Source organism: Homarus americanus, unplaced genomic scaffold (genome assembly GCF_018991925.1).
Source record: "Homarus americanus isolate GMGI-L3 unplaced genomic scaffold, GMGI_Hamer_2.0 scaffold19318, whole genome shotgun sequence".
Lineage (NCBI taxonomy): Eukaryota > Metazoa > Arthropoda > Malacostraca > Decapoda > Nephropidae > Homarus > Homarus americanus.
Genome location: NW_024732238.1, coordinates 825,189 through 852,162, shown reverse-complemented (window position 1 = coordinate 852,162; position 26,974 = coordinate 825,189). Strand labels below are relative to the sequence as shown.

General features: G+C 41.7%; 3 protein-coding genes across 4 annotated transcripts in view; all 3 read left to right on the top strand.

Moving 5' to 3' along the window:
- LOC121868270 (intraflagellar transport protein 74 homolog) overlaps window positions 1-21,651 on the top strand; it is a 34,607-nt gene extending 12,956 nt beyond the window's left edge. For both annotated transcript variants that reach the window (XM_042368691.1, XM_042368692.1), the window contains exons 7-14: window positions 2,918-3,114; window positions 6,335-6,511; window positions 6,757-6,882; window positions 9,361-9,462; window positions 10,144-10,343; window positions 13,916-14,039; window positions 16,120-16,344; window positions 21,194-21,651. In XM_042368691.1, the coding sequence (XP_042224625.1) occupies window positions 2,918-3,114; window positions 6,335-6,511; window positions 6,757-6,882; window positions 9,361-9,462; window positions 10,144-10,343; window positions 13,916-14,039; window positions 16,120-16,344; window positions 21,194-21,409 (1,367 nt within the window). In that variant the 3' untranslated portion in view covers window positions 21,410-21,651. The remainder of the gene's footprint in view (window positions 1-2,917; window positions 3,115-6,334; window positions 6,512-6,756; window positions 6,883-9,360; window positions 9,463-10,143; window positions 10,344-13,915; window positions 14,040-16,119; window positions 16,345-21,193) is intronic.
- Window positions 21,652-22,820: 1,169 nt separating this feature from the next.
- Window positions 22,821-23,435, top strand: LOC121868204 (nascent polypeptide-associated complex subunit alpha, muscle-specific form-like). The gene has a single exon (XM_042368515.1). It carries the CDS (start codon window positions 22,821-22,823, stop codon window positions 23,433-23,435), a length of 615 nt encoding a protein of 204 aa, XP_042224449.1.
- A 103-nt stretch (window positions 23,436-23,538) lies between these two features.
- LOC121868203 (basic proline-rich protein-like) lies at window positions 23,539-24,730 on the top strand. The gene is made up of 2 exons (XM_042368514.1): window positions 23,539-23,655; window positions 24,248-24,730. Exons 1-2 carry the CDS (start codon window positions 23,539-23,541, stop codon window positions 24,728-24,730), a joined length of 600 nt encoding a protein of 199 aa, XP_042224448.1.
- Window positions 24,731-26,974: the final 2,244 nt, after the last annotated feature.

Below are 26,974 nucleotides of genomic sequence, written 5' to 3'. Positions count from 1 at the left end.
CTTCTGGAACGAATTGGGTTCGTTAACCGAGGGACCACTGTACTATATGTTATCAGCACTAAGTCATCAGCATACAATAATTCCCAGGGCAGGCCAGTCCTAAAGTCCCATGATATTGCCTCCAGCACCATGATGAACAGAAAGGGGTTCAAGACAGACCTTTACTCCTAGCTTCCTCATAGCCCACTTTACTACTGCACATTGTACCCTGTCAAATGTCATCTCTAAATATACAAATAGAAAATACACTTTTTTCTCCATCCTTAGATATTTATCATGTAGCTACCTGGTTATAAATATTGCCACTGTAGTTCTCATACCTGGCATAAACCCAAACTGCATTTCATTTATGTCCATTCTCTCCTTTATCTATTTCTCAATCACTCTTTCTACAACTTTCATAGCCTGATCTAGCAACTTTGGGCCCCTGTAGTTCCTGCATTCAAGTGCATCACCTTTACCCTTGTAAGTATTCATGATGATAGTCTTCCTCTAGTCATCTGGAACAGTACATTCCATCACAAATGCATGCTTTCAGCATTTTTGCATCTATCCCAGAGCTTCCAGTTGCCTTTTCATTCTTCATTTTGTCAATTGCTTTCTACACCCATTCTCTTTCAAACCCTAGGCATGGTCTATGTACTGGTTCTGTTACCATTAGGCTGCACCTGATCCATTTGAACTCTTCATTTAGTAATCGATTACTATAGTATTTTCTCCAGGTATCCTTGATTTCCTTGTTATCAACAACTACACTGCCATGGCAATTTTTCACAAAAGTCTCACCAACATCATTGTTTATACCCACTATTAGCCTGCTATTCTGAAAACTCTCCTCTTTCATCTGCACTATTCAACATATCTGCAAATACAGTATGTGCCCTGTTCATGCTTCTTCACCTTATGTCTCTCTTCTAGTGCTAAGCATGGCCTCCAGGTACTCCACCTTGTTACCACCCATCTACTGGGATTTATACAATCTTCTTTTCTCCTATATCACTCTATCTACTTCATCAGCATGTTATTGCATGCCTGGTTGGGCTCTCTGTCCAGCCACACATCTTGTCAACTATGCTCAGCGGAACATCTTTTATTTTGGCCCAGTATCTCCCTACACTACCTCTCTCATTCTCACTGGATGTTTTCAGTCTACTTAACTCAGCATAAAAGGATTCACTTACATTCTGTTCCTTCTTCCTCGCTCTGCACCCTCTAACCAACATGTCACACACAAGAAATCTGTGCTACAAGGCACATTTTCCTCAATCTGTGTTTATCACTAATGGTTCATGTGAAAATGATAATCCTCAAAAGGGTTTGCAGATATTGTTGAATCTTGGCAGGAACAACATTCCTCCCAGAGATAATATAAAACTGGCAATTAGTTGGCTATTTTTCTCATGAAATTTCCACAAATAGATTAAATTTATCATCATGCTTTTTGGACTGAGGAGGGAGTTTGGGGATAAACTGCATGTTTGATTTTAAGTGAACACATACTGTTACACACAGCATTTAGTATTGTGTTGCTTTTGGGTTTTCTCTGTAAACTGGAGCATATTACTGTCAGCTTACTTGGATTGTCCATAACATAATCCCCTATATATTTAACGTCAGTCTTGACATACTGTACTTAAAATATTTTACTTTATTAGATTATTTTTATTAATAATCAGGCTAGATTTTAATCTGATCGTATATCGGTTAAAAATTACAAAATGTTCTTGAAACAGCCATACATTTTTCGTGTCTGCAGATTTGAAAACTATGAGTGCAAAGAAATTTCAAATCACAATGTTCCTACACCCCTCAGAATAGAAGGCTCAACATATGTCAAATACCTGTACAGTACTGTACAGTATTTCCTGTGGAAAACTGGGATTCAGTACATGCTATAGCTCTATGATGTCACCTCTAACTGATATGTTTCACTCACATGCATCCCCAGTTCTCCAACATTCCACTCAAAGTATACACTTCATCATAGATTCTTTTTACAGTTTACAGGTTTCTAGATAAGCTTGACATTGTAAATTACCCTTATGCAGTACTGTATAATATAATACTGTACTGTACTGTACTGTACTGTACTGTACAGTAATACCCCGATTTACGCGGTCAATTGAACCCAGGGAGGCCCGCGCGTGACCAATCGCCCGGGCGGCTAGCGAGCCGATCTTTTGGTGAAGAATATAAATGAAAAGAGACGGGACCGATCGCCCAAGCGGCTAACAAGCCGATCAGTGGCGAAGAGGATAAAAGTAAAAGTAAAAAGTAAAACGGGAAATGCGTAAATGGAACAACAGAACATATGGGATTAATTGAAATAAGAGACTGGGCCGACCCCCAAACTCCACTTTTTCAGACACAATACCTACATTGTAGTAAAAATAACATCTTAATTTTATGATGGTATGCACACACAACTAATAATTAAGAGAAATATCAATAATATTAGGTTTTTTAACACTTACATTAGTAGAAAAGATGGCTGATCACACAGGGATGGGGGGGGTTGGTTCCGAGGCAGAGGGCAGATTATTGGCCCTCACCTGTATCAATTGTATCACTATCCACCACAGAGGCTTGCAGGGCCTCTTTGTCAAACCCCTCAAAGTCATATAAGTCCATATCCTCACTATCACTGACTTGGGCCTGCTGTGGTGGGTGAAGAACTCGGTAATGTTTTGATGACTGGGCGACCTTGTGCGCACCTTGCCCGCGCTGCTTCCAGCGTATATGAGTAGATGCACCGCGTAAAGTGGGAATTCCGGTTCTGGCGGGGTACCGCGTAAATGTGGAAACGCGTAAACGAGAACCGCGTAAAGCGGGGTATTACTGTACATGATTTAATCTATTTCCAATTACAGTATTGCTGTCTTATTTGTCTAATACAAGTATTAACACCCATTAACAGAGATGCAAGGGAACTTAGCTGACTACAACCTGCTGGTGGACCTAATAAACACAGATACTGAACGGGTTGAGATAGATGACGAGACTCGGGAATTTAAAGAATCCAATCAGCATGAGGCAGAAAACTTGGAAACACTATTTAGTCATAAGCAGGATTTGGAGTCTTTGATGAGACAACTGGAAGCAGAAATTGAGGAGGTAAAGTATGATCATTTCATTGTTAATTTATGGGGGCACAAATAATCTTTATTCATATAGCCACCAAAACACAAACCCTTTCATCCTCCTTCATATTATCCACAGTACAGGTATTAATGTAGTTATATTCTAAACCATGGATCAGTCTGGGGAACCATGTCATTCTTATTACAACACTTATTCTACTTACCACGGTAGCCTGCCACCACCCAGACTTTTATTAGAACATAACTTATCTCATGTAACTGTTAGGTAGCGTGTTAGCGAGCTTCTAGGCACGTGAGTTACAATAATTATTTTCTGAGAACCAATGGGTAGAAGGAATAAGCGGTGATACTCCTATTTTACTAATTCAATATTTATTAACATAAGGAGTAAACAAAATGTTAATTAAGTTCACTCAGACAAGACTGGACCACTTAAGTCAATAAGGGCAGAATTTGTATCATTTGGAGGTTATAAATGGGAAAATCAGAGGTTGATGTAAAGTGGCCAGTCTATATTGTTATTTTTCCCATAAGTTTATGTATTTGCATTTGGCGAATTTGAATTTGGCACAATTTTTTCAGTCTATATTACTCGCAAAATACAAGATCTTACTGTCATTGAAGCAACCCTGATTGGCAACAAATAGAGAACTTGGTGATCCCTCAAAATAAAAGTACTCTAAAATGAAGTTAGCTTGAAGACCCCAAACTTCTATGCAATATGAGAAAGCTTGGAAACTTTTTCAACAATTTATCAGGTTAACGACTCTGAGCACATTGTCGGAAACAGTGGTGTTAGAATTTTTAGATTTTTTGTTCAGAGTTAAAGGCCTTCAAGGATCTACAATTGCTTCTTATAAATCAGCATTGGTTGACCCTCTGGCATGGGGTTTTAATATTACTTTGAACCCAAGAATTTATCAAATGATCAGATCGTCCTTTTTCATTGAGAGACCCCCTCGGCCTAAGATAATCCCACCTTGTTCTCTAGATAAAGTTACTGTACTAAATTTCTTATGGGGCCTAATTACAATATAAATCTGAACCGGGATAAATTGCTCCAGAAGGCAGCCTTCCTTCAAGCAATAGTAACAGGTATGAGAATCAGTGAGCTGATTTCAATTTTCAGTAATCCATCATTATTGGTATTTTCTGAGGAAGATGTCACGCCTTTTTCCTACGGAGATTCTAAGAAAAAATGAAAGGGAGGATTTTCAAGCTCAACCTATCAGGATAAAACGGCTAATGGATGAGACAAGGGTTCCTCATATATTGTGCCCAGTTAAGAATCTTCAAGAATGGTTACCCAGATTCCCTAATCGAGGCCCCTATGTATTCTCATCACAGGATGGTAAGAAATTGTCTCCTAGTCAAATGACATAATATTTATCTCAGTTAGTGAGTCAAGCAGACCCTGGCAAAAAAATTTTGGCACATGACACCAGGAAATATGCAGGGTCTGTGGCCTTTCTGTGGCATATAAGCCTCAGTCAGATCAAAGAATTGGGCTTTGGGAAATCTTCAAAAAACCTTTCAAAACAGCTATCTTCATCTATCTCTGAAAGATGCTTCACATGTGGTAATCTATGCTGGTAAGAAATAAAACTATTGTACTGTATTAGTGATTTTACAGCAGGTGTGCACAGAAATCCATGTAAGGAATCCTGGCGACAGATGTGTTACCTGCAGGGCTAGATTAACCATAAGGCTAAAAAGGCTGTAGCCTTAGGCCCTCGAGTTTAGGCCTTAATTTGTGCTTTCTTAAACTTAAATCTTTGTCACAAGTTCACAACTTTACAAGGTGGTTAAGTAAATGACTTGTTACATTTATTAATGCTCTATAAGTCTATGGTTATTATATACTACTAGATTAAATACCCCCTTTTTTGTGCATATACAGTACTGTACAGTAATATATGGTAGTACATATACAGTGGTCCCTCGGTTAACGAGCACAATCCGTTCCAGCATGTTGCTCGTTAACCAAAACTATTGTTTCAATGGGTTTTTGGGTAATTGGTTCCAGCTCACAGAAAATTGCCTAATTCAACAAAAAATGTAGAAAAGTACACTTACTTTGAGGTGTGTATGTAGAAGGCTCCTGGATGATGATGATGGGAATTAGAATGGGGGTGGAGGAGAAGGGAGAAGAGAAGGCATTGGGGTGGAAGAGAAGTCACCCTATGGTGCCATTTCACCCATAAAATTTTAGTTCTCTTGGTGTAATTCCATATTATTTTCAAATCAACACTGCACTGCATTATATATTGTCAATATGTAAAATAAATTTCAAAATGACCAATAATTTGCTTGCAAACACAGAAAAAAAGCATTTAGGTTAAGAGAGTCTCAAGCAAGATGTTATCTCCACTGAAAAGATAGAGACTGGCGCCTGTTTGCTGTGTTGCCAGGCTGGATGGCGAGCATGAAACTAGTTTCCTTACCTTCAATTATGTTCAATAATTGTTAAAATTACAAAAAAAATTTAATATTAAACTTTTAAAATTATTGAATAGTATAAACTTCTTGATATTTACTAAAATAGTAATGAATTTAAGCCCTAAAACTGATTACTGTATTGGCGGACTAATACTACAGCTGGTGGACCGCCAAATGCAAGCAAAAACATGTTGAGGTCGGCTCGTAAAAAACTCGTTAATCGAGGGATTGCTCGTTAACCGAAGTTAAGAATCTTATAGAAGGTAACTCGTTAACCGAAATCTCGTTAACTGAGGCGCTTGTTAACCGAGGGATCACTGTATAGGCTCTTCCCTCTTATCAGCCTTAGGCCCATCACAACCTTAATCCAACCTTGGTTACCTGACATTGTCAAAGGTGGCCACTGCGTGATGCCTCAAGGGGGGAAACCCAACTGGAGGACAGGTGATGTGGGTTAAAAGGTGATGTGAGTGTAACCTTACCTGTGACCTTCTGTCACCCCCAGGCCCCACTCTGATTATCCCTTCCCTGGGGACAGTTTGTCACACCTGGCACTCAGATATGGTAAGTGACAGCAATGGTCAGAAGCAGGTGGGCCATGCAGGTCAACACTGAGAATGAGATTACAGTTCCGATAGGTTAATTATTTAACTGATGCATATGATACTTTTGCATCAATTGCTTCGGCCTGGATCTGGCCCTATACATCATGATCCAACCTCCACAAAAGTTGAAGGGGAATATGACTACCAATTAAGAACAAATTAACATAACGATTTTCTCAAACTGCACAGGAGCGGCATGTGGGAGAGACCGTTGTGGAGGCCATGCACCCAGAGCTTCGTCATAAGTACCTTGATCTGCGGAATTTGAACACCAGTCTCCTGCAACACCTTGATATGATGCAACACCAGTTAGATGCATCTGATAACCGCAAAGCTACACTAGAAGATGAACTTTCTACATCAAAGGTATTGAATTAGATTGGTTGTTTTTCATCTTTCAGCAATTTATGGCAAGTTAATGAAGGGTTACAAAAAAGGCTAATTAAAGTATCTGGTATAAAAATAATGAAATAGAAAAATGTCTTTATTAACATAGTGGATAGAAGTACAGTACAACAGAATAGCAATTATATTTGGTCTGAAATCCTTATGACTTCTTTACTGGTACATATATGGTAGAGGATGCATGTTGATACTGTTTGATGCCCCAGGTGAAGCAGGAAGCTGTTGGCTTGTATGAGAAACTTCAGGAGTTGGAAGAGAAAAGAGCAGAGATCATTGCTGAGAACCAGAAGAGGGGAACTCCAAAGGAAGAGAGAGAGAGACTTTTGCTCCAGGTAAAGATGAAAGAAATCTACCGGGTAGCTGTTAAGTGAATTGTTGTTGGTATGACAATATTAAGTTCATGTAAGTAGTCAACTTAGTATTTACTGTAAAATAATAAGAAGCATTACATCTCAGCATGAAGACAGGATTCACCTTATACTGTGTGGATACTGTACAGTATACACCTGACCCTCACTTAATGCTATGGTTGTGTTTTGTGACAACACAGCATAATGGGAATCTGTATGTAGTGAATACAGTGATATCTCTGTTAGCCGGAACAATTGGTGCAGAGCACTTCCGGGAATGAAAGATTTCTGGGTAATAAGACAACTCTCTCATAGCCAGAAAAAAAACCTCATCCCTGGAATTTTCCTGACTTTTCTGGGTAATTGAAAAATGTTCTCAAAAGTTCAAGAAATTGCCCATTACATCATCTCTCGAAACCGGAAAAATATCCCTCACCCCTGGAATTTTCCAGGTACCGGAAAAATGTTCTCGGAATTTCCGGAAAAGGTGCCTGATTTTCATCTCTCAAACCCGGAAAAAACTCCCCCGTCCCAGGAATTTTCTGGGTATCGGGAAAATTTTCTCAGAATTTTCCGTAAAATGTGCCCTTCAAAAAATCATTCTCAAAGCCGGAATTTTCTGGAAAATTCTGGCTTTGGGAACAATTTTCCGAGAAAATTTCAATTCCGGTTATCGGAGAGCTCCGGGTTTGAAAGATTCCGGCTAATGGAGATATTACTATAGTTACCGTATTTGCTGGCGTTTAAGACTTGTTGTTTCCCCCCCAAAATGTACTGTATCACAAATTAGCCTGCGTCTAATGCGTCCGTATTACGGACGCATAATAAAATACTGAAAAACAAGCCAAATTATCACAAATTTACCGAAGATGTAAATAATGGCTTACATTGGCTTAACGGGGGAAGGAAGCTCACAACATCTCACTGTACCTCCTTCCCCAGCATACGTAACCCACACCAGATACATGTCTTACATTATTTAAGGACTGTATTACCTTTAAGAAACATTTGTTTATTATCTAAATGAAAAATGCCCCTAGAAAGATTAAAGAAATGTTAACAGAAAGTTCAGCCACCTGTCAGCCATTTGCAGTGAGTCGATGACACCAAAACAATAGCGATGGTGCTACACCCTGGTGGCCGATTGTGGCAACACAAAACATCGCAGCCAAAAATACGTTTCACATCCTGTCGGTAATTCTCTTGACCAAAATATAAACAAGGTAGAGTTGGGTTATTCCCCGAGCATGTTTTATTTAAATTTCCTACAGAGTTCAAACCCATGGCTCAAAAGCAATGAAGGCATTGCTATAACATTATGTTTAAGCTCGATGTCGTAGGCTACTCGAAAGAACACGGTAATGAGGTCTTTGCCTTTAATGGCTTCATTCATCAATTTCTTGCCAATATCTAGAGCTTTGTAGCAGTTTATGTTTTCAGTTGCAAACAGACCACTTGACAACAAAACGAGGTCTTCTGTATGGATGAATGGAGAATGCTGCTGAAGCCATACATCAAACTTCTGAAGAACCTTTCCATCCTTATTTCAATATGCTGAAAACTACTGCTGATTTGAATCCCACAAAACTCTTGTTCTTGTGACCGCAACATAGTACACTGATTCTGTTTACTAGTTTCTGCTTTTTCTCAAATCCATGGCAATATTTTTTTCTTTGATGCACTCACGTCTGCAAATTACAGTACAGTACTACACTATATGCATTTCAATGGTGTCCACTTTTATAAATTTTTTTAATGACTGTCTTTTCGGATTTGACTTACACATCTTAAGTTCTTCATGCCGTCCTTCACAACCATTGTTTTTCATCTGCTAAACTATTACCACAGTAAAGATAATCACTTGAGGATGCCATACTGACTGTATGCCAAGTAGTTTCACTCAGGTAACAGCTCTAGTATTTCAACTATTTAAATTTTTAATGAAAAAGTAGGCATTTTTTAGTTATTTGCCAAAAACCTTGTGCGAGTATCAATTTTTCTACGATACATACGCGAAAAGTTCCCCCAAATTCAGACCTGGATTACACAAAAACTGTAACACCTATGGAAAAAATTAATAGATACAATCTTGTTTAAAATTATATTTCCAGTATTTTTATCTCTTCGAAATATTATCGTTTGATGCATGGTTTAGCCGGAAAATGCAAAAAAGTAAGCAAAGCACCCCTTGATTTCTATAGCCTTCAGGCGTATGTATGCAAAATTTCATCTTGATATATTTTTTTCCACCATATGCCTATTTTTGAGCTAATTTGATTGGACTATATTTGTGAATTCACGATTTGCAATGATTTCCAAGAACATAACCCTCATAAATATAGGGGGGATAAGTGTATACTGTAATGGTAAAACAGGGCAAGATAAAAATAGAAGGAAAATGTGAAGTTCAGAGAATGTGTGACATCTGGTATGTGACCTACTGTATATCTATATTCCCAGTTGAAGGAGGACAATGCAGAAATTGCCACAATGGAGCGTCAGTTAAATGAAGTCCACGAGCAAATGAAGCGGTGTCATGAAGAGGTCCAACTACTAGATCAGGTGAGGGTATTAGGTCACAAGAATGACCAAGAGCTAAGCTAATGAGAAAATTTCTGTGTAAGTCGGTCAGTCGGGAAAGGTGTTCATAGAGCTGACTAATGCAGTTGAAGAGCTCATATCCCTTATGCTTTCTCTCTTAGTTTTGTAAGGAAAGAACCCCAGCTAAGAAGAAATAGCTTAGCTGGGGCCTTGATGTGCCAGTGTGACAGGAAGTGGTACAACTCCAACCCTGCCTGGGCATAATCATACCATACTTATGTTTGATTGGTTAAGAGTCTACAGTATTAGCATCTTAGCTATGGTGTTTTTTTAATGTTGAAAATATTAATATTATTCAGTAAGATTCAGGGAAGGATTGTTGTAAGTTTTAATTTCTATATACTGTACTGTAAAGTAAATTTATTTTAATGGGAATGATGTCATAAAAAAAAAAAAATTTAGCATTGATCTTATATAACAGTAAAAAGAAAATTATGTAATGGCCAATCTTTTCTCAACTTTAATTAATAATGAATGAACTAAATGTTCATCACACCAGAATAATGGCCAGTCAATTCCACAAAGAGATTAAACTTGGCTATCATGAATTTTGAGTCTAGAGCACTGTGTATTGATCAACTGAAACAAAAGTTTTACCTTAGTACTATAATGCCACTATCATTACAATACTTAATTTTTTAGGAGTTAGAAGAAAATCAGAGTGAGAGAAGTCAGAAGTACCGTGAACTGCGGAAGCGGGAAGAAACAATGGAACAATTCCTGACAACTTTTGAGCAGAATAAACAGGAGGAACTCAGTCGATTAGAAATTCTGGAAAATAATAATGTTGCTCTTCTCGAAAAACTATCTCGTCATCTTGCCCACTTTAAACATCTACCAAGGTAAGAACTATGTTGTATATGTATGCAGGAAAATTTGAAATGAAACCTTCTGAGTTTTCATATATATTCCAAGACTTCAGGAAAAGTCCTTAATAGTCTCAGAATAAGTATAAAAGCATTGAAGTTCTTCTTTTGTCCTGTGAGATTTGAAGGTCATATACATTACACACTAAAACCTCCATAATTTGTTACCGCGCAATTTTTTTTCACCACTTGTCAGCTTACTAGCCACTTTGGCATTTGGTTTCTTCCCTGTTTCACTCATCTATTTTCTGCTGCGACTTTCATTAACCAGTGTTAGTACAAGAGGAAATTAGAATACCCAGAGAAAACATGATGTGTTCTGGATAACACCCTTCTCACATCCGACCTCGATATCTAGCCCAGGATACTGTTGTAAGAGGCATGTATAACCCGAGCAATGTCGTCCTGGTATCTCCCTCTGCAGCAACACTCTCTCACCATTATCCAATGTTTCTGGCTCCACTGAAGGTGAGGTTGATCCGGCAGAGATGTCTGAGGATGAGGTTCCACCAGGGCATGGAGCAAGATCACGGAGGGAAACTGAAGATTCACGTCCAACTGCATTGCTGGAATTCTTATAAGATAGTGATTAATTTGAATATAAACGTCATATACTTTGCACAAGAGATAAAAATTTTAGTATATAGTACATTTTTATAATGTACACTTTTTTCAACTGTATTTTTGGGTAGATTTACATAAATTTCTGGGTGTCTCTTTTTCTTCTCAGGACCACGAGAACTCTCACTTTTACGCTTACCAGCCATTTTAAAGGGAATTACAAATGAGAATTTTGTCAGTACACAGCCCGATCACTATCATTGGGACTCAAAAATACGTAATTTGATTTTTTTCCTACGACTGGAATGCGACGGTCATATGTCCTGGTGTTCATAAGTCGAACACCGGAAGGGCAAAAAACAACGTCATTCATTAAGTGACTTAAAAGCAGAGGACATTAGTCACTAAAGATCCACTGTCTTCCTAGATAGAAAACGAGCGTGCGTGCCGTGCTTGATCAAACCGTATAAAATTTGCCCCAAACACAATATCTGAGAGACATAAACAAAATATAAGTCACTCGATTTCCTCACCGTGCTAAGATGTATAAATACCAAATATAAAATCCTCGTAGCACTTAGTATTTCAGCTATTACAACACAAATTAGCGGAGCTTTCCTTATGCGTATTTACAGCTTATTCGCCAGGCAAGAAGGTGATGGTGGCAGTGCGTGTGATGGAGGGTGGGGTTGGGGGTTTTGAGAATTGCAATTAAATGCCAGGTAGCAACGTGTCCTCCTAATATTACGTATTTAAGTAATTATTTGATGTTTTAATTGCCTGTATTTTGGCCTGGCGAGTTAATGCTAGGCATTTACATACCTAGTTATAAAGCTAGACGTCACATTCTGGATTGAACTAAAAGACTGTGATTGTTAAGTTTAAAATGTTTTAAGATAGACGTGGTGATACACTGCTTCACTGTTCGTGCTAATACAATAATAACATTACTTTTGGGTTAGGTAGGATATATATTTCGGTGGGCTGGCCCACAGAAAAATACCTAAATTGTAATGTGGCCCATGACTGGGGAAAGATTGCCCATGCCTGAGTTAAACTATAGTTTGCAATTTGATAATTCACAATGTCTTCTGGTACTTACCGTATTTGCCAGAGTATAAGACGCACGCACCCCTATTTTACAAGGATATTTTATTTATTTATTTTTAGTAGGTTTCATCATACAATTATTGAAAGTGATTTTAAAGTGGTTTTGTGGGGAAAAACATATGATTTTGTGCAAATAAATACAATATTACTGGAATCAAGTGGGAAATCATATATAGTAACATTATACTAACCCAACTCTACCTCTGTCAGAGCAGCTGTGTGGCTTGTTTATATGTTGGTCAAGAGAATTACCGACAGGATGTGAAACTCGTATTTTTGGCTGTGATGTTTTGTGTTGCTGCGATCTGCCATGTAAGCCATTATTTGCCCGGTAAATCTTCGGCAAATTTGCCGTAAGTTTGTGATAATAGATTGTGATAATTTGGCTTGTTTTTCTATATTTTATTATTAGTACAGGTTGTACCTCTCTAGTCCGGCAACCTCGGGACCTGACCGGTGCCGGACCATGGAAATTCACCCCTTTCCTGGATAGATAATGACTTGTGCTTATGCTTGGAAGCACTAGCACCACTTTCTCTGCATCATGGTCTCTTTGAAGACATATTGAAGAGTTAAATGTCGTATAGTAGCTTCTCAAATTTCGTGAGTTTTAATTCTTAATGTATTTTATTGGAACACACAAAAAAATAAATAAATAAAAATTTTGACGGCGGAAACTTGAATTTCGACGGGTTTGAACGGCTCTCCAACGTGCAGACGACGTGCACAATCGTGTAAACAGCGTCATTTCTCTTATGTACAAAAGATTCATTATTGTTTATTACTGAATGTATTTTTTATTGAATTAATGTTTATGTGTGCAAAATGAGCAATACAATTCATTAATAATACGTAGAATATTAAAACACACGAGGAAATGACACAGCATTGTTTTCGTTGATTACAAAACCAGTGACTGACTGGTTCTACATATAAAACTGAACAAAATAAGACCTTGGCTGTAGCTGTGGTAAAATTAATATGGTTGTTTTAAGTAATGTTATTTAATGTTAATAAATGGAACAATAGAAGTAGCTAACCATTAATGGTAAAAAAAAGAAGTGAGACTGCACGTACAGTGGGGTATGCTATAACGAATCTAATTGGTTCTAGAACCTTGTTCGTTATAGCATTCGTTCGTTATAGGATTAATCCGTTCCAGGCCCCCAAATACAACCACTTAACACTGAAAAATATAATATAAAATTGTAAAAATTGTAAAATAGTGCATAAATATGCATGTAAACCCCTGAAATAAAGAATATCATTAATATTTGTAATAAAATAAATAAATTAGAAAAAAAAAAAAAAATTAAATAATGTTCGTTGTAGTAGTTTCGTTCGTTATAGCATTCTCAATTTTATAGGTAAAACCGTTCGTTATAGGAATATTCGTAGTAGGATCCGTTCGTTATAGCATACCCCACTGTATGTAAGTGCGCACATGTGAAAACATATCGTCATTACTCTACATAAGAATATGAAAGCAACACTTATTTACTACTAATATATATTGAAGGGTTAAATGTTGTACTCTGTAAAGACAAGCAGAGAGAGAGAGAGAGAGAGTAGTCGAACTGCCGGATGTAAACAAACCTTAATTTCCCGTGTTTTTTTTTTTTTTTTTTAAGGGGATTAGAGTTCACTGTTCACAATAAAACATGAGCGTGACATCATGCAACCTATTCTTTCCACTGTGCAGATCTTACCTTGTATGACAATGTTGTAAACCAGACGAGTAAGTGATCTTTGGATTATCTCCAGTTACAATCATCTAAGGGTTAAACTCTTATTTGCTTTTTCATCTACCCTTTTTTTTTGTGGTGGCTATTTATATGGTAATTATATATGTACAATAAAAAAAATTGTAATTGCAGTACTCAGGACTTTGATGTGATGCGTACTGATCTGGCTTTTAAAGAAGGAGAGCTGGAGAAGTCTCGTTATACAGAACAAGGCTTGAAGCATGAGAATTTAAATCTTCAGACCAACTTGCAAAAGGTAAGCCTTTGAGTGCATTTTTTTATGCAATGTAATCCTTTTAGCACACATTTGGCTATACAGAATAACACAGGGTTTTGATTATGAAGCAGCCACAATCCAGGGTAACTCACTGAACATACAGTTTAGGCCAGTTCAAATTATTTATTGAAGAAAATCTTAAATTACAGAATGACTTTAAAATTCATGGGTTTTAATATGTGGCCTCTGATTATTCACGTATGACACCCTGGATGTACTCAAGAATGTCTGTGGGTACTTTTAAAGTTGGAAGCATGTTCGCGGTTGTGATGGGGAGCACTCAAGTTTTGTGGCAATGTATATATACACAGTGGTCCCTCGGTTAACGAACGGTTTCATTAACGAAATTTTGGTTAACAAATTAGCTCCCATAAGGATCTTCAATTCGGTTAACGAACAAAACTTCGATTAACGAAATCCTTACGACAAACACGTTTTGTTGTGAGCATCAGCTGATCAGCTAGTCCGCCAATACAGTAATTTGTTCTATGTTTACATTCGTTTCCAGTGAAGTAAATATCAAGAAGGTTGTGTTCTTGAATATTTTTGCATTTTTTATATTAAAATTATTGGTTATTCTAAAATTTAGCCATCCAAGGTCTGTCTACATATAGTTTTTCAACTAATATTTTTGGCTGATATATGTAACTTTATTCATTTATTGAAACTCATTTACATGCACACACTGTCCTAAGGGCAAAGCTGTACTGTACATGTACAGTCAGTCCTCGACTTACGACGGGGTTAGGGACTGACGACCAGGTCGTAAGTCGAAAATGCTAAAATAATACATAGAAAATAAAAAATGGGTGTCTCGTTTTCTTCTCAGCACCACGAGAACTCTCACTTTTACACTTGCCAGCCATTTTAAAGGGAATTATAAACGAAAATTTTGTCAGTACACAGCGCGATCACTAACATCGGGACTCGAAAATACGTAATTTGAAAAATATTTTATACAACTGCGGCGGTCGTATGTCCAGGTGGTCATAAGTCGAGTAGGTTGTAAGTCGAGTAGTACCTGTAATCAAAATAATGTACAAAACGATTACTAAAATTTTTGTCTAGTGCAAACTATAGCATGTTTACATTCAAATTAATCACTATCTTATAAGAATTCCAGCAATGTAAATTATATTCTCCCCAGTCAATTCTATGACACTTTATAATCAAAAAACAAAAACGCAATCTAAAGGACATAAATAAACAAATCAATACTTCACTAGACCTTTGCACCAACTGTCAAAGTGTAAATTTTTTCTCCCCTTCCTCCCCCCCCCACCCTCCCAGCCAGGGTTGGGTGGTTATACTGTAGGCTTTAAATTTTTATCTTATATAATAGCACAGACTAAAGTTAGGAGAATATAATTTGCATTGCTGGAATCCTTGCAAGACAGTGAATAATTTGAATATAAACGTCATATAATTTGCACAAGATGAAAATTTTAGTACATTAGTGTACTGTAGTACATTTTAATAATGTACAGTTTTTCAACTATTTTTGGGTAGATTTACATAAATTTTTTTCATTTATTTTTATTTATTTACATACACACATCATACTAAAAGAAACGTTAAAGAAATAAATGTGATACATACATGTGATTAATTTTTATCTCTTGTGCAAAATATATGACGTTTATGTTCAAATTATTCGCTGTCTTGGAAGGATTCCAGCAGTGTAATTTATATTCTGCTAACCTTAGACTGTGCCATTTTATGTCAAGTTTAGTCACTTTTATAGGCCTCCAGAACTTAACCCTATTTTCCCCATTGATTACATGTAATTATATATCGCAATTTAGTATACTGTACAGTATAGTGAACATCCTTGGACCCTATCGCGCGATATATCCCGACCCTACTGTGTGTGCGTGCGTGTGTGTGTGTGTGTTAAACACTCAAGGGTTAAACTAAGCAGTATTTCAAATCCTGTTTCTTCACATGTATATACAGTATGTTTGTTGGATTGAGAGTCCAAAGTGATACTAACTAAATTTTAAATGTCAATGGTTATGATTACACTTGACTGTCCAACTTCAGCTAAATTTATTTTCAGATAGATGCTTTGGAAACTAAAGTACAAAAAGAGATGGTGGAACTAAAAGAAAAATTAGGTCGGATGGAAAAAGAAATATTAGAATTCTCAGATCTAGATGGTTTGAGAACACGAGCTGAGGAGAAGAGGAAGAAACTGGCTCAGGAGAGGGAAGACCTAGAAGCCAGAAAAGTGTGTATTTCTCAGAGTCTGCAGGAGATTAACAGTACCATTTCTTCAACTAAGGTAATGTTATTACTCCTCAAAAATATGTTGCTGCACTATAAATCATGATTCCTCCAATCCTCCATACATTCATAGCAAGATATTGTGGATTATTAATAGAGTAAGAGGAGGGTGAATTACCAGTGATTTTAAGATTTTATTCAGTTGATTTAAATGTAAGCATTACCCAGTACAGGCAATGAATATTATACGATGGGGTTAGGAACCTCAAAAGGCCATCGATAAATGATCAATTGTACTTGTATATCGACATTAATAATGTATTGGGAAAATAGGTTCCATTCCATAAGAACTGTTTTGACAGACTCCGGTAGTTTAGACTCTCAAAGAACTTTCCCTAGTACCCAGAAACATTCTAGGGATGTGTTTAGTTTTGACACTCAGAAACTTTTCCCAGTAACTGGAAAAGATTCCAGGGATAAGGAATTTTTCCGGGTTTGAGAAAGTTTCTTGTTACCTGGAAATCTCTAATTGACGGAAGTGCTCTGCACCAATCGTTCCTGCTAGCAGGGATATCACTTTTGTGTGTGTGTGTGTGTGTACTCGTACATACAGTACATTAAATATATATATAAACAGTGGTCCCTCGGTTAACGAACACAATTTGTTCCACAGAGTCGTTCATTAACCAACAATTTCGTTAACCGAATCCATTATTTCAATGGGATATTGGGTAATTGGTTCCAGCTCACAGAAAAGTATATAGTACAAAGTAAAAAAAAAATGCAGTAAAGTACACTTACTTTGAGGTGTGCATGTAGAAGGTTCCTGGTTGATGATGATGATGGGGGTGGAGGAGAAGGGAGAAGAGAAGGAAGTGGGGATGAAGGAGAAATCATCTTTCAGGGGACCCATGCTTGATGCAGTAATTTCATCAATAAAATTTCAAGTTCACTAGGTGTAATTCAAGATTATTTTATTTACATCAACACTGCACTGCGCTATATATTATCAATATGTAAACTAAATTTCAGAATGATCAATAATTTTAATGTAAAAATTCAAAAATATTCAAGAGACCAACAAACTGGATGTTCACTCCATTGTAAACAAAGTTAAACTGAGAAGCGTTGTTGGGTGATTCAGTCAGCTGATGGGCACACAAAAACTGTTCCCTGTACTGTATATATTATCAATATGTTAACTAAATTTCAGAATGACCAATAATTTTAATATAAAAAATGCAGAAATATTCAAGATTATTTTCTTTAAATCAACACTGCACTGCATTATTTATTGTCAATATGTAAAATATATTTCAAAATGACCAATAATTTGCTTGGAAACACAGAAAAAAAGCGTTTAGTTGAAGAGAGTCTCAAGCAAGATGTTGCCTCCAGTGAAAACAGAGAGAGACTAACTCCTGTTTGCTGTGTTAAGAGGCTGGATGCCGCGCATTAAACTAGTCACTTTACCTTCAATTATGTTCAATAATTGTTAAAATGACTAAAAAATTGATTATTAAACTTTTAAAATTATTGAATAGTATAAACTTCTTGATATTTACTAAAATAGTAAGGAATTTAAGCACTAGAACCGATTAATGTATTGGCGGACTGATACTAAAGCTGGTTGCCCGGTCAGTGCAAGTGAAAACATGTTGAGGTCGGTTCGTAAGAACTTCGTTAACCGAATTTTTTTTCGTTAACCGAATTGAAGATCCTTATGGAAGGCAGTTCGTTAATCGAAATTACGTTAACCGAGGTGTTCGTTAAACGAGGGGTCACTGTAATATTAGTACTACCTCGTAGAGGGCTATTTTGCTATAACGCTCTTGGAGCTCAAGGGAAAAAGACGGGGACAAAAAATATAAAAGTATCGAAAGTCACAAGTCCAAACACTCACAACTCACAAGAGCAGCTCTTTTTGCTTTGCTCACTCTACCAATCAGCGCCAAGTGCTCTGTTTACAGTCTACAGTATACTGTAGAACAAATTTGCTGCGCTTACACTGTGGACACATTCTTATTGACTTGATTTTTTTTTTATACAGTATTGGTGACTATTTTATACTCATCATGTCTGGAAAAAGGCCTACAAGTTTTATACTGCTAGTGCGTCTAAAGTACCACAGAAAAGTATATCCTTAGATGTAAAATTACAAGTGTTGAGGTGGTAGAAAGTTGGTGATCGTCTTGTGGATGTCGGTGTTACTTTCTAATTGGCTACTTCGACTGTTAGAACCATTATTAAGAACAATGTGTGGTGGTGGGGGAAGTGGTCTCGAGATCAACTGCTGTGGAGCCCTTGGCAACACCTGGTGCATGTTACCACTCCCTTCCACTCCACCTCTATAATCAGCCCCACCTTTTTCACTCCATATTTTAAAATGCTATTTAACGTAATACAGTTGGTCCTCATATTACGCGGTCCCGCATTCCGCGTTTCACCGTTAACGCGGTGCCTTGCCAGAACCTAACATTTTCACATTCCGCGGTCGTGAACCCCATTACGCGGAGAGCGGCTGGCAAGCCGCGCCATTTTTGGATCCAAACCTCCCGCCATCCGCCATGTTGTGTAAGAGGCGCGAAAATGGTGCGCACAAGGTCGCCCAGTCATCAAAACATGACCAGTTCTTCACCCGCCACCCACTACAGCCGGCCCAAGTCAGTGATAGTGATAATTATAGTGAGGATATGGACTTATATGAACTTTGGGGGGTTTGACAAAGAGGCCCTGCAAGCCTCTGTGGTGGATAGTGATACAATTGATACAAGTGATACAGGTGAGGGCCAATAATCTGCCCTCTGCCTCGGAACCAACCGCCCATCCCCGTGTGCCCAGCCATCTTTTCTACTAATGTAAGTGTTAAAAAACCTAATATTATTGATATTTCTCTTAATTATTAATTGTGTGTGCATGCCATCATAAAGTTAAGATAATATTTTTACTACAACATAGTTGTGTGTCGTCAAAAAGTGGAGTTTGGGGATCGGCCCGGACTCCATTTCAATTAATCCCATATGTTATGTTATTCACTTTACGCGTTTCTCACTTTCCGCGGTACCCTCCGGGTTACATTAACCGCGTAATATGAGGACCAACTGTATTGAAGGGATACAACATTGCTCATCAATACTTATACTCAATTTTGTGGGTAGATATCAGCTGTTCAATAGCGTCTGGCAGTGCTCCGGGCGCAGTTACCAAAGAAACTGAGACACATCACCTCCTCACCACTTGCCACATCTTCCTCACCATCACCTCCATCATCACCACTACCTCTATTATTACCACCTAAATCACAACTTCAGTGATGCAGAGATGGATTAGCTGCAAAGCTATATGATATCCACTACCCCCCAACTCCCTCCCACTACCTGCCTCCCTCCCACCCACCCACTGCATCTCTCACTCATTTTACTACTGTCATCACGACTATTCCACAAACGACTGTCATTCATTGTACAGTATTGTTTATTTGTTATTCATTAATAATAGCAAATATAAGTTACTGTAATAGCCTGTTCATTAAAACCTGTACCCTTCATATACAATACAGTACTGTGTATAACTTACAGGTAAAAAATAATGTCATCATGAGCACATCCCCATATATGCAAGTGATGTTTTGGATAGCGCTCTATTATCTAGGAATGTATCCTGAGCCCTAAACGGGGTATTACTGTAAACACTGCTGCCAGGCATATGAGAGCTCCCAGCAACACCAGCTGCTCAGTGCTAAGCTGCCAAGAGTATATGAGAGACCTAGGAAAAATTAACTTTTTTTCCATCCCAATGAAGAAATAAAGGAAATTCTGTAGTTAAATTGACTTTTCAACATCTGCAATCTCTTGCCTAGTCTTCTTTCACAACCAGTGAACTGTACTGCGAGAAAGTGATACTTCCTCCACTTGCTTGTTGCATGGGTAAAGTGTTATTTTCTAGCAACCCTTAAAAATTAATTCCTTGAACATAGTGGCACATGGGCAGCCTTGATGAGAACCATATTTTACAGTTTTGTATTCTACTATATAAAGATGGACCACATTAGAATATACGATTTTTTGCAAGAAAATATTTTTCGATGCCCAACATTACAGTGTTTGAACATCTGACGATCCCTATTGAGCTAATAATGTATTATACAGTACAGGCATCCCCCAGATTACGGAAGGTATGTGTCCTTGAAAATTTGTCCGTAATGTGAAATTTCGGCACATGAAACCAATTTTCCCATTGACTTCCATTATATAATTGGTGATGCGTTCCCAAGGAAATATTTTTCGCAAAACGATGTAATACAAGCACATTTATGAATTCAAATAATTTTTTTTGACACATACATTGATTATTTTATGATATACCTGTACTGTACTGTAATATGATAATAAATATACAAAACACTTTAATTTAACTTGCCACAAACGATGTTGAGTGCTGCGTTAGGTAAGGTATAAGGTAGTGCAATCGAAGTTACTGGGAGGAAGACGGAGTAGCACCACTGGCTCCTGCCTCGCCCTGTACAGTATTGTAGCAACCACCAAGAAATCCACACAAAATAAAAATTTAAATTTGTGATTTTTTCTAATACTGTAGTATTGAAAAAAAATTCACAACTTAAAAATTTACCCAATTTCCATAAGGGCGAATTTTTTGTCTGTGTCCTGAATTTATTGGTCATAATTTACAAAATCCGAAAGAGCGAATTTCTGTAAACAGAGTTCCGTAACCCAGGGGATGCCTGTATTTGTTCCAGTGTTATTTTAATTGGAATATAATGACTAGAGGATCCTCAGTTCTGTTTCAAGATGTTTTGGATGCACAGGTGTCAGTTCTGTATTAATATACTACTGTAGGTGGTGCCTGTACAGTATTATAATAGACATTTATCATGTGCTACATTACAGAACCAGCTTCATGAAAATGAAACATACACCCAACTTACAAACCTGGAGAAGAAGTGGGCTCACCTGGAACAAACCAATTTTACTCTCCGGGAGTTCATTGCACAGAGGAAAGCTGAATCTAACTTTTTACCATTTAAAAATCAAGCCATGAAACTTGTTCAAGAATATAATAGATCCCTACAAGAAGTGGTGCAGAGTGGAGGTAACATCATGTGAATTTCTGAATTTATATAACATTTTCCTGTATTTAAGTTCACCTGTAAAGCCTTCACTAAAGATTTTCATAGAAAACACTAGTTTGTCAGTTTTGTTTGATGTTTTTCTTTGTATACAGTAATATATGACATACAATATATGCAACAAACATGTATAGTTATTATATCCACTGTACTGTATCTCAACAAATACTGTTCAAGATGTCCAGCATAATAAAAAATGAATAACAATGTGAAAACTTATCATTGTGTCACTTTCTTCCTTTTCTGTTTCTTCCTCTATTTCCTTATCCTCTTCCCTTTTCATCCTAACAGTTGATGCTAACTGCTGTTGCTTATATTTACTAACTTGCAAGCAACATGTTGCTGCTGGCTGCTAGCTTTTAATTACTAGATGCTGCTGGTAGGAGCTACCAGGTGTTCCTGTTAGTTATTAGTTTCTGTTAAGTGCTGGGAGATGCTACAGCTATGTATTCATTGCTGTTTGGCACTATCCAGTGCTTCCAACCCCTTGACACTACTCCATCCTACCAAGGATTCTATACTACAAAAGGAGAGGTCACTCCAATGGGCATACGTGTTCACCCCAGAATGTGGCGCCGCCAAGAGACTGCTAGGTTTACAAAATATTTGTTAGGTAAGGATTAAATGGAGGAAGATGCCCAGGGGTGCCACCGCCCCTGGCAGGGCCCCTGTTGGCACCACCGCCCCTGAGAGGATCCCTGGGGGCGCCACCGCCCATGGCAGGGCCCCTAGGAGTACCACCACCTCTGGGGGCACCACTGTCCCTGGGAGGGCCCCTTGGGGCACTGCTGACCCTAAGGAGAGCCACTGGGGGTGCCATTGCACCTGGATGGGCCCCTATCAGGTCCCCTGGGGGGCGCTGCCTCACCTAACAGGACCCTGGGGGCGCTGCTGTCCCTGGGAGGGCCCATGTGGTCGCCACCGACCTTGACAAGGCCCCTGGTGCCGCTACTTCCCCTGGCATGGCCCCTGGGGGCACCACCGCCCCTGGCATTACCCCTGAGGTCGCCATTGCCCCTGGGAAGGCCCCTCGGGGCGCCACCGCCCCTGGGGTTACCAACTTTTCTGGGATGGCCCCTGGGGGCGCTGCTGCCCCTTAGGAGAGCCACTTCCACTGGCAGCCCTCTGGGACACCACCGCCCCTGGCAGGGACCCTGTTGGCATCACCGGCTCTGGCAGGGCCCTTGGGGGCGTCACCTCCCCTGGTAGGGCCCCTGTTGGCGCCACCTGTCCTAGCAACGCCCCTGAGGGCACCACCACCCCTGGCAGGACCCCTGGGGGAGCCACCGTCCCTGGCAGGGCCTCTGGGGGCGCCAGCGCCTCTGGCAGTACCCCTGGGGGCGCCGTTGCCCTTGGGAAGGCCCCTTAGGGCGTCACTGCCCCTAGGGATGCCAGCTTCTCTGAGACGGCCCCCTGGGGGTGCTGCTACCTCTAAGGAGAGCCCAGGGGCCGCCACTGACAGGGCTCCTAGGGGCGCCACTGGCAGGGCCCCTGGGGGCGCCACCTCCCCTGACAAGACCCCTGTTGGTGACACCGGCTCTGGCAGGGCCCCTGGGGGCGCTACCACCCCTCGCAAGACCCCTGGGGGAGCATCCACCCCTGGCAGGGCTCCTGGCCTTGCCCCTGGGGGTTACAACGCCCCTGGCCTGGCTCTTGGAGGCACCACCGCCGCTAGGGGGTCCCATGGGGACACCACTGTCCCGGAAAGGGCTTCTGGGGGCGGTACCTCCCTTGGAAGGGCCTCTGGAGGCGCCACCGACCCTGCAGGATCTCTGGGAGCACCACCGCCCCTGGCAGGGCCCCTGTTGGCGCCACCGACCCTGGTAGGACCCCTGGGGGTGCTGTTGCACCTGGGCGTGCCCCTGTTCACGCCACCGCTGCTGGCAGGGCCACTGGGGGTGCCGCCGCCCCTGGCAGGGCCTCTGAGGCCCTGCTATCCCTGGCAGGGCCCCTGTTGGCGTCACTGCCCCTGGCAGGGCATCTGGTGGCGCCACCGCCCCTGATAGTGCCCTTGAGGGAGCCACAGCTCCTGGCAGGGTCCCTTGAGGGCCATCTCCTCTGGGAGGGTCCCAGGGGGCGCTTTTACTCCTAAGGTGAGCCCCTGTCATGGCCCCAGGGGAGCCACCGCCCCTAGCAGGGCCCCTGGAAGCTGCTACCGCGAAGCAGAGCCCCCTAGGGGAGCCGTTGCGCCTTTGTGGGCCCCTGGGGGTACCATCGCCCCTGGTAGCGCCGTTTTACCTGGGCAGGGCCCTGGGGGTGTCACCACCCCTGGCAGGGCCCCTGTTGGCGCTACCGCACCTGGAAGGGCTCTGATGGCGCCACCACCCCTCCAAGGGCCCCTGGGGGCGCCACCGACCCTGAGAGGGCCCCTGGGGGCGCCACCGACCCTGAGAGGGCCCCTGGGGGCGCCACCGACCCTGAGAGGGCCCCTGGGGGCGCCACCGACCCTAAGAGGGCCCCTGGGGGCGCCACCGACCGTGAGAGGGCCCCTGGGGGCGCCACCGACCCTGAGAGGGCCCCTGGGGGCGCCACCGACACTGAGAGGGCCCCTGGGGGCGCCACCGACCCTGAGAGGGCCCCTGGGGGCGCCACCGACCCTGAGAGGGCCCCTGGGGGCGCCACCGACCCTGAGAGGGCCCCTGGGGGCGCCACCGACCCTGAGAGGGCCCCTGGGGGCGCCACCGACTCTGAGAGGGCCCCTGGGCGGCGCCACCGCCGCTAGCATGGCTTCTGGGAGCGCCACGGCACCAGGTAGGGCTCCTGGGGGCGCCACCAACCCCTGGTAGGGCCCCTTAAGTGCCACCGCCCCTGGCAGGGCCCCTCGGGTGCCACAGCCCATGGCAATGGCTCATGGAGGCGCCGATGTCCCCTAGGGCCACCACCGCCCCTGGGAAGGCCCCTTAGGGCTCAACCGCCCCTGGAAGTGCACCTGGGTACACTGCCTCGTCTGGAAGGGCCCCTGGGGGCGCCACCGCCCCTAGGAGGGCCCCTAGAGGCGCCATCTCCTCTGGGAGGGCCTAAGGGGGCGCTGCTGCTCTTAGGTAGAGCCCTTGGGGGCGCCGTTGCACCTGAGCGGGCTCCTGGGGGGGGGGGGGCACCTCCTTTGAAAGGGCCCTTGGGGACGCCATCTCCTCTGGGAGGGCCCCAGGGGGCGTTGCTCCCCTTAGGGAGAGCCCCTGGAGGCGCCATTGCACCTGAGCGGGCTCCTGGGGGCGCCACCACTTTTGGCAAAGACCTTGGCGGCGCCACCGCCCCTAACATGGCCCTGTGGAGCCACTACCCCTGGCAAGGCCCCTAGAGGCGCCACCGCCCCTGGCAGGGCCCCTGGGAGCCAGTGCATGCCCAGTACTTGCCAACAGTGCATAACAGAGATGTGACCGACTACCCAAGTGATTAACGAGCCGATCAGCGGCAAAGAGGATAAAGGTAAAAGTAATGTTACATAGAGGTGACAATTAAAAGTCTGCAATTTTCTTCCCACTCCACTCTTTTTTTAAAGTTTAATTATGAGGCAGATGCAACTTACCCTCCGTGCTCTGTTCTTTGTGCCCACAACTGTACATTCAGATTTTCCTCCAATTTTGTGCACACACACACAAACTATAGGTTTACACTATCAACGGACAACGGACACTTGTGCCTGGTCTATTGGGCCCCAGTTCTGATAAACCACAATTGGGACTCAGTGGATCCAATTCCATTAGGCCCTTGTCATAATGAAAGCCAGTCCTGGTGGACCCCATTACTAACGGTTTGATAAGTTAAGGAAGGGGCACAATCCTAAAGGGCTCCAATTTTAAAGGGGCCCATAAAACTTTGTCATGTGATTCCTGTCCGAGATTTCTTTATACAGTACTATAATACATGTTTGACTGGTGTGTGTATGCGTTTCCTGGTAAAAAAAAATAGGAAGGTTGTCTCAGTTAACACGTTGCTTAGTGTCTGAGGAACACTTGTCGACAACATAACCTTCAGTGGCACATTACCACATCCAGAGTTAAAGGTACAAGTCTTCACTCCTTAACCAGACCTCTGTCACTGACACTACCACAGAGGACAGGAAAGGCCTAATTTTGTAATTTTTTCACATCCTGAAACTCTTTGGAGACAGCGTCTTCCGATAGCAATATCAAGAGTCGCTCGTTCACTTAGGGGACACCATTTTTAATACAGTCCAGTAATTTATTTGGCTAACACCAGATGAGTTTATTCAGCCCATACACAAGGAGTTAGTAGACTAAAGAGACGTTTTGCCTTAATTGTAGTTATTGTGTAAGGAAAATTGGGTTTACTCCCCTGAAATCTGGTAAATATTGTTTTCTTTACCTCCATTTTTTTCTAATACTGAATACCATACATATGTGTAACATGATTCATAATCAACATGGATATCGAATGCAATGCTTGCTGGCTATCTATTGTACACACTGACAATGGTTCATCGCAGATACACCTTATCCTGGGAAGACCACTATCTCTCAGTTGGGTATATTACCTCTCACCTCCCTGGATTGCACGAGTCAGGTGGACAGTGCTATCTGTCTCTAACAATTATGCAATTTGATAGCATAACTTTAGTACAGAAAGAGTTAGTGTATATACTTGGTATAAATAATGACCAAGACAAACCCCTAGGGGTACTACCGCCCCTGGGGGCACCACTGTCCCTGGCAGGGCCCCTCGGGGCACTGCTGCCCCCAAGGAGAGTCCCTGGGGGTGCCATTGCACCTGGATGGGCCCCTATCAGGTCCCCTGGGAGGCGCCGCCGCACCTAACAGGACCTCTGGGGGCACCACCGCCCCTGGCAGGGCACCTGTTGGCGCCACCGACCCTGGCAGGGCACTTGTTGGCGCCACCGACCTTGGCAGGAACCCTGGGGGCACCACCACCCCTGGCAGGGCCCCTGGGGGTGCTGTTGCAACTGGGCGTGCCCCTGTTCACGCCACCGCTGCTGGCAGGGCCCCTGGGGGGTGCCGTCACCTCTGGCAGCGCCACTCCAAAAATGGTATTCGAACTATGAACCAGCAGAAGATATTGACCAATTAAACCAGGACCTTACTGATGCCATACAACACGCAGCAGAGGAAGCAATACCAAAAACACACCCTACAAATAGACACAAAGACTACTGGTTCTACAATGGCGAGGTCAGAGAACAGAATCACAATCAACACATTTAGAAGACATCTCCGACAGTACCCTTCCCCTGAGGGAGTGAAACTCTTTGAGAGCTGCTGTCCAACATGCTCGTCAAAATACTTAGAAAATTAGGGAAGACAAATGGCTCGAGTGGTGTGCAACCTTTAATGCACACACCAGCCTGAGTGAACTCTGGAGAAAACTCAGGATAGCAACAGGAAAACTGCCCAGAGCTCCAGCCCACCCCCAGCCACTACAGGAAGCAAATCGCTTGGCAGAGCACTTTGCAGAACACTCGTCATCAGTTCAACTACCTCCTGAAATAAGACTTCATCTACAGCAAGTACAACTGGAGAGAGAAGTAGTAGTCAGACATGCAATTAAACAAACTGACATTACAGAC

What these genes read in the sequence shown, in the direction of transcription:
- LOC121868203 (XM_042368514.1), top strand. Translation starts at nt 23,539, where the DNA reads ATGGCCCCAGGGGAGCCACCGCCCCTAGCAGGGCCCCTGGAAGCTGCT. An exon ending in TGGGGGTACCATCGCCCCTG is followed by an intron (nt 23,656 to 24,247) that starts GTAGCGCCGTTT and finishes CGCCCCTGGCAG; the next exon opens with GGCCCCTCGGGTGCCACAGC.
- LOC121868204 (XM_042368515.1), top strand. Translation starts at nt 22,821, where the DNA reads ATGCCAGCTTCTCTGAGACGGCCCCCTGGGGGTGCTGCTACCTCTAAG.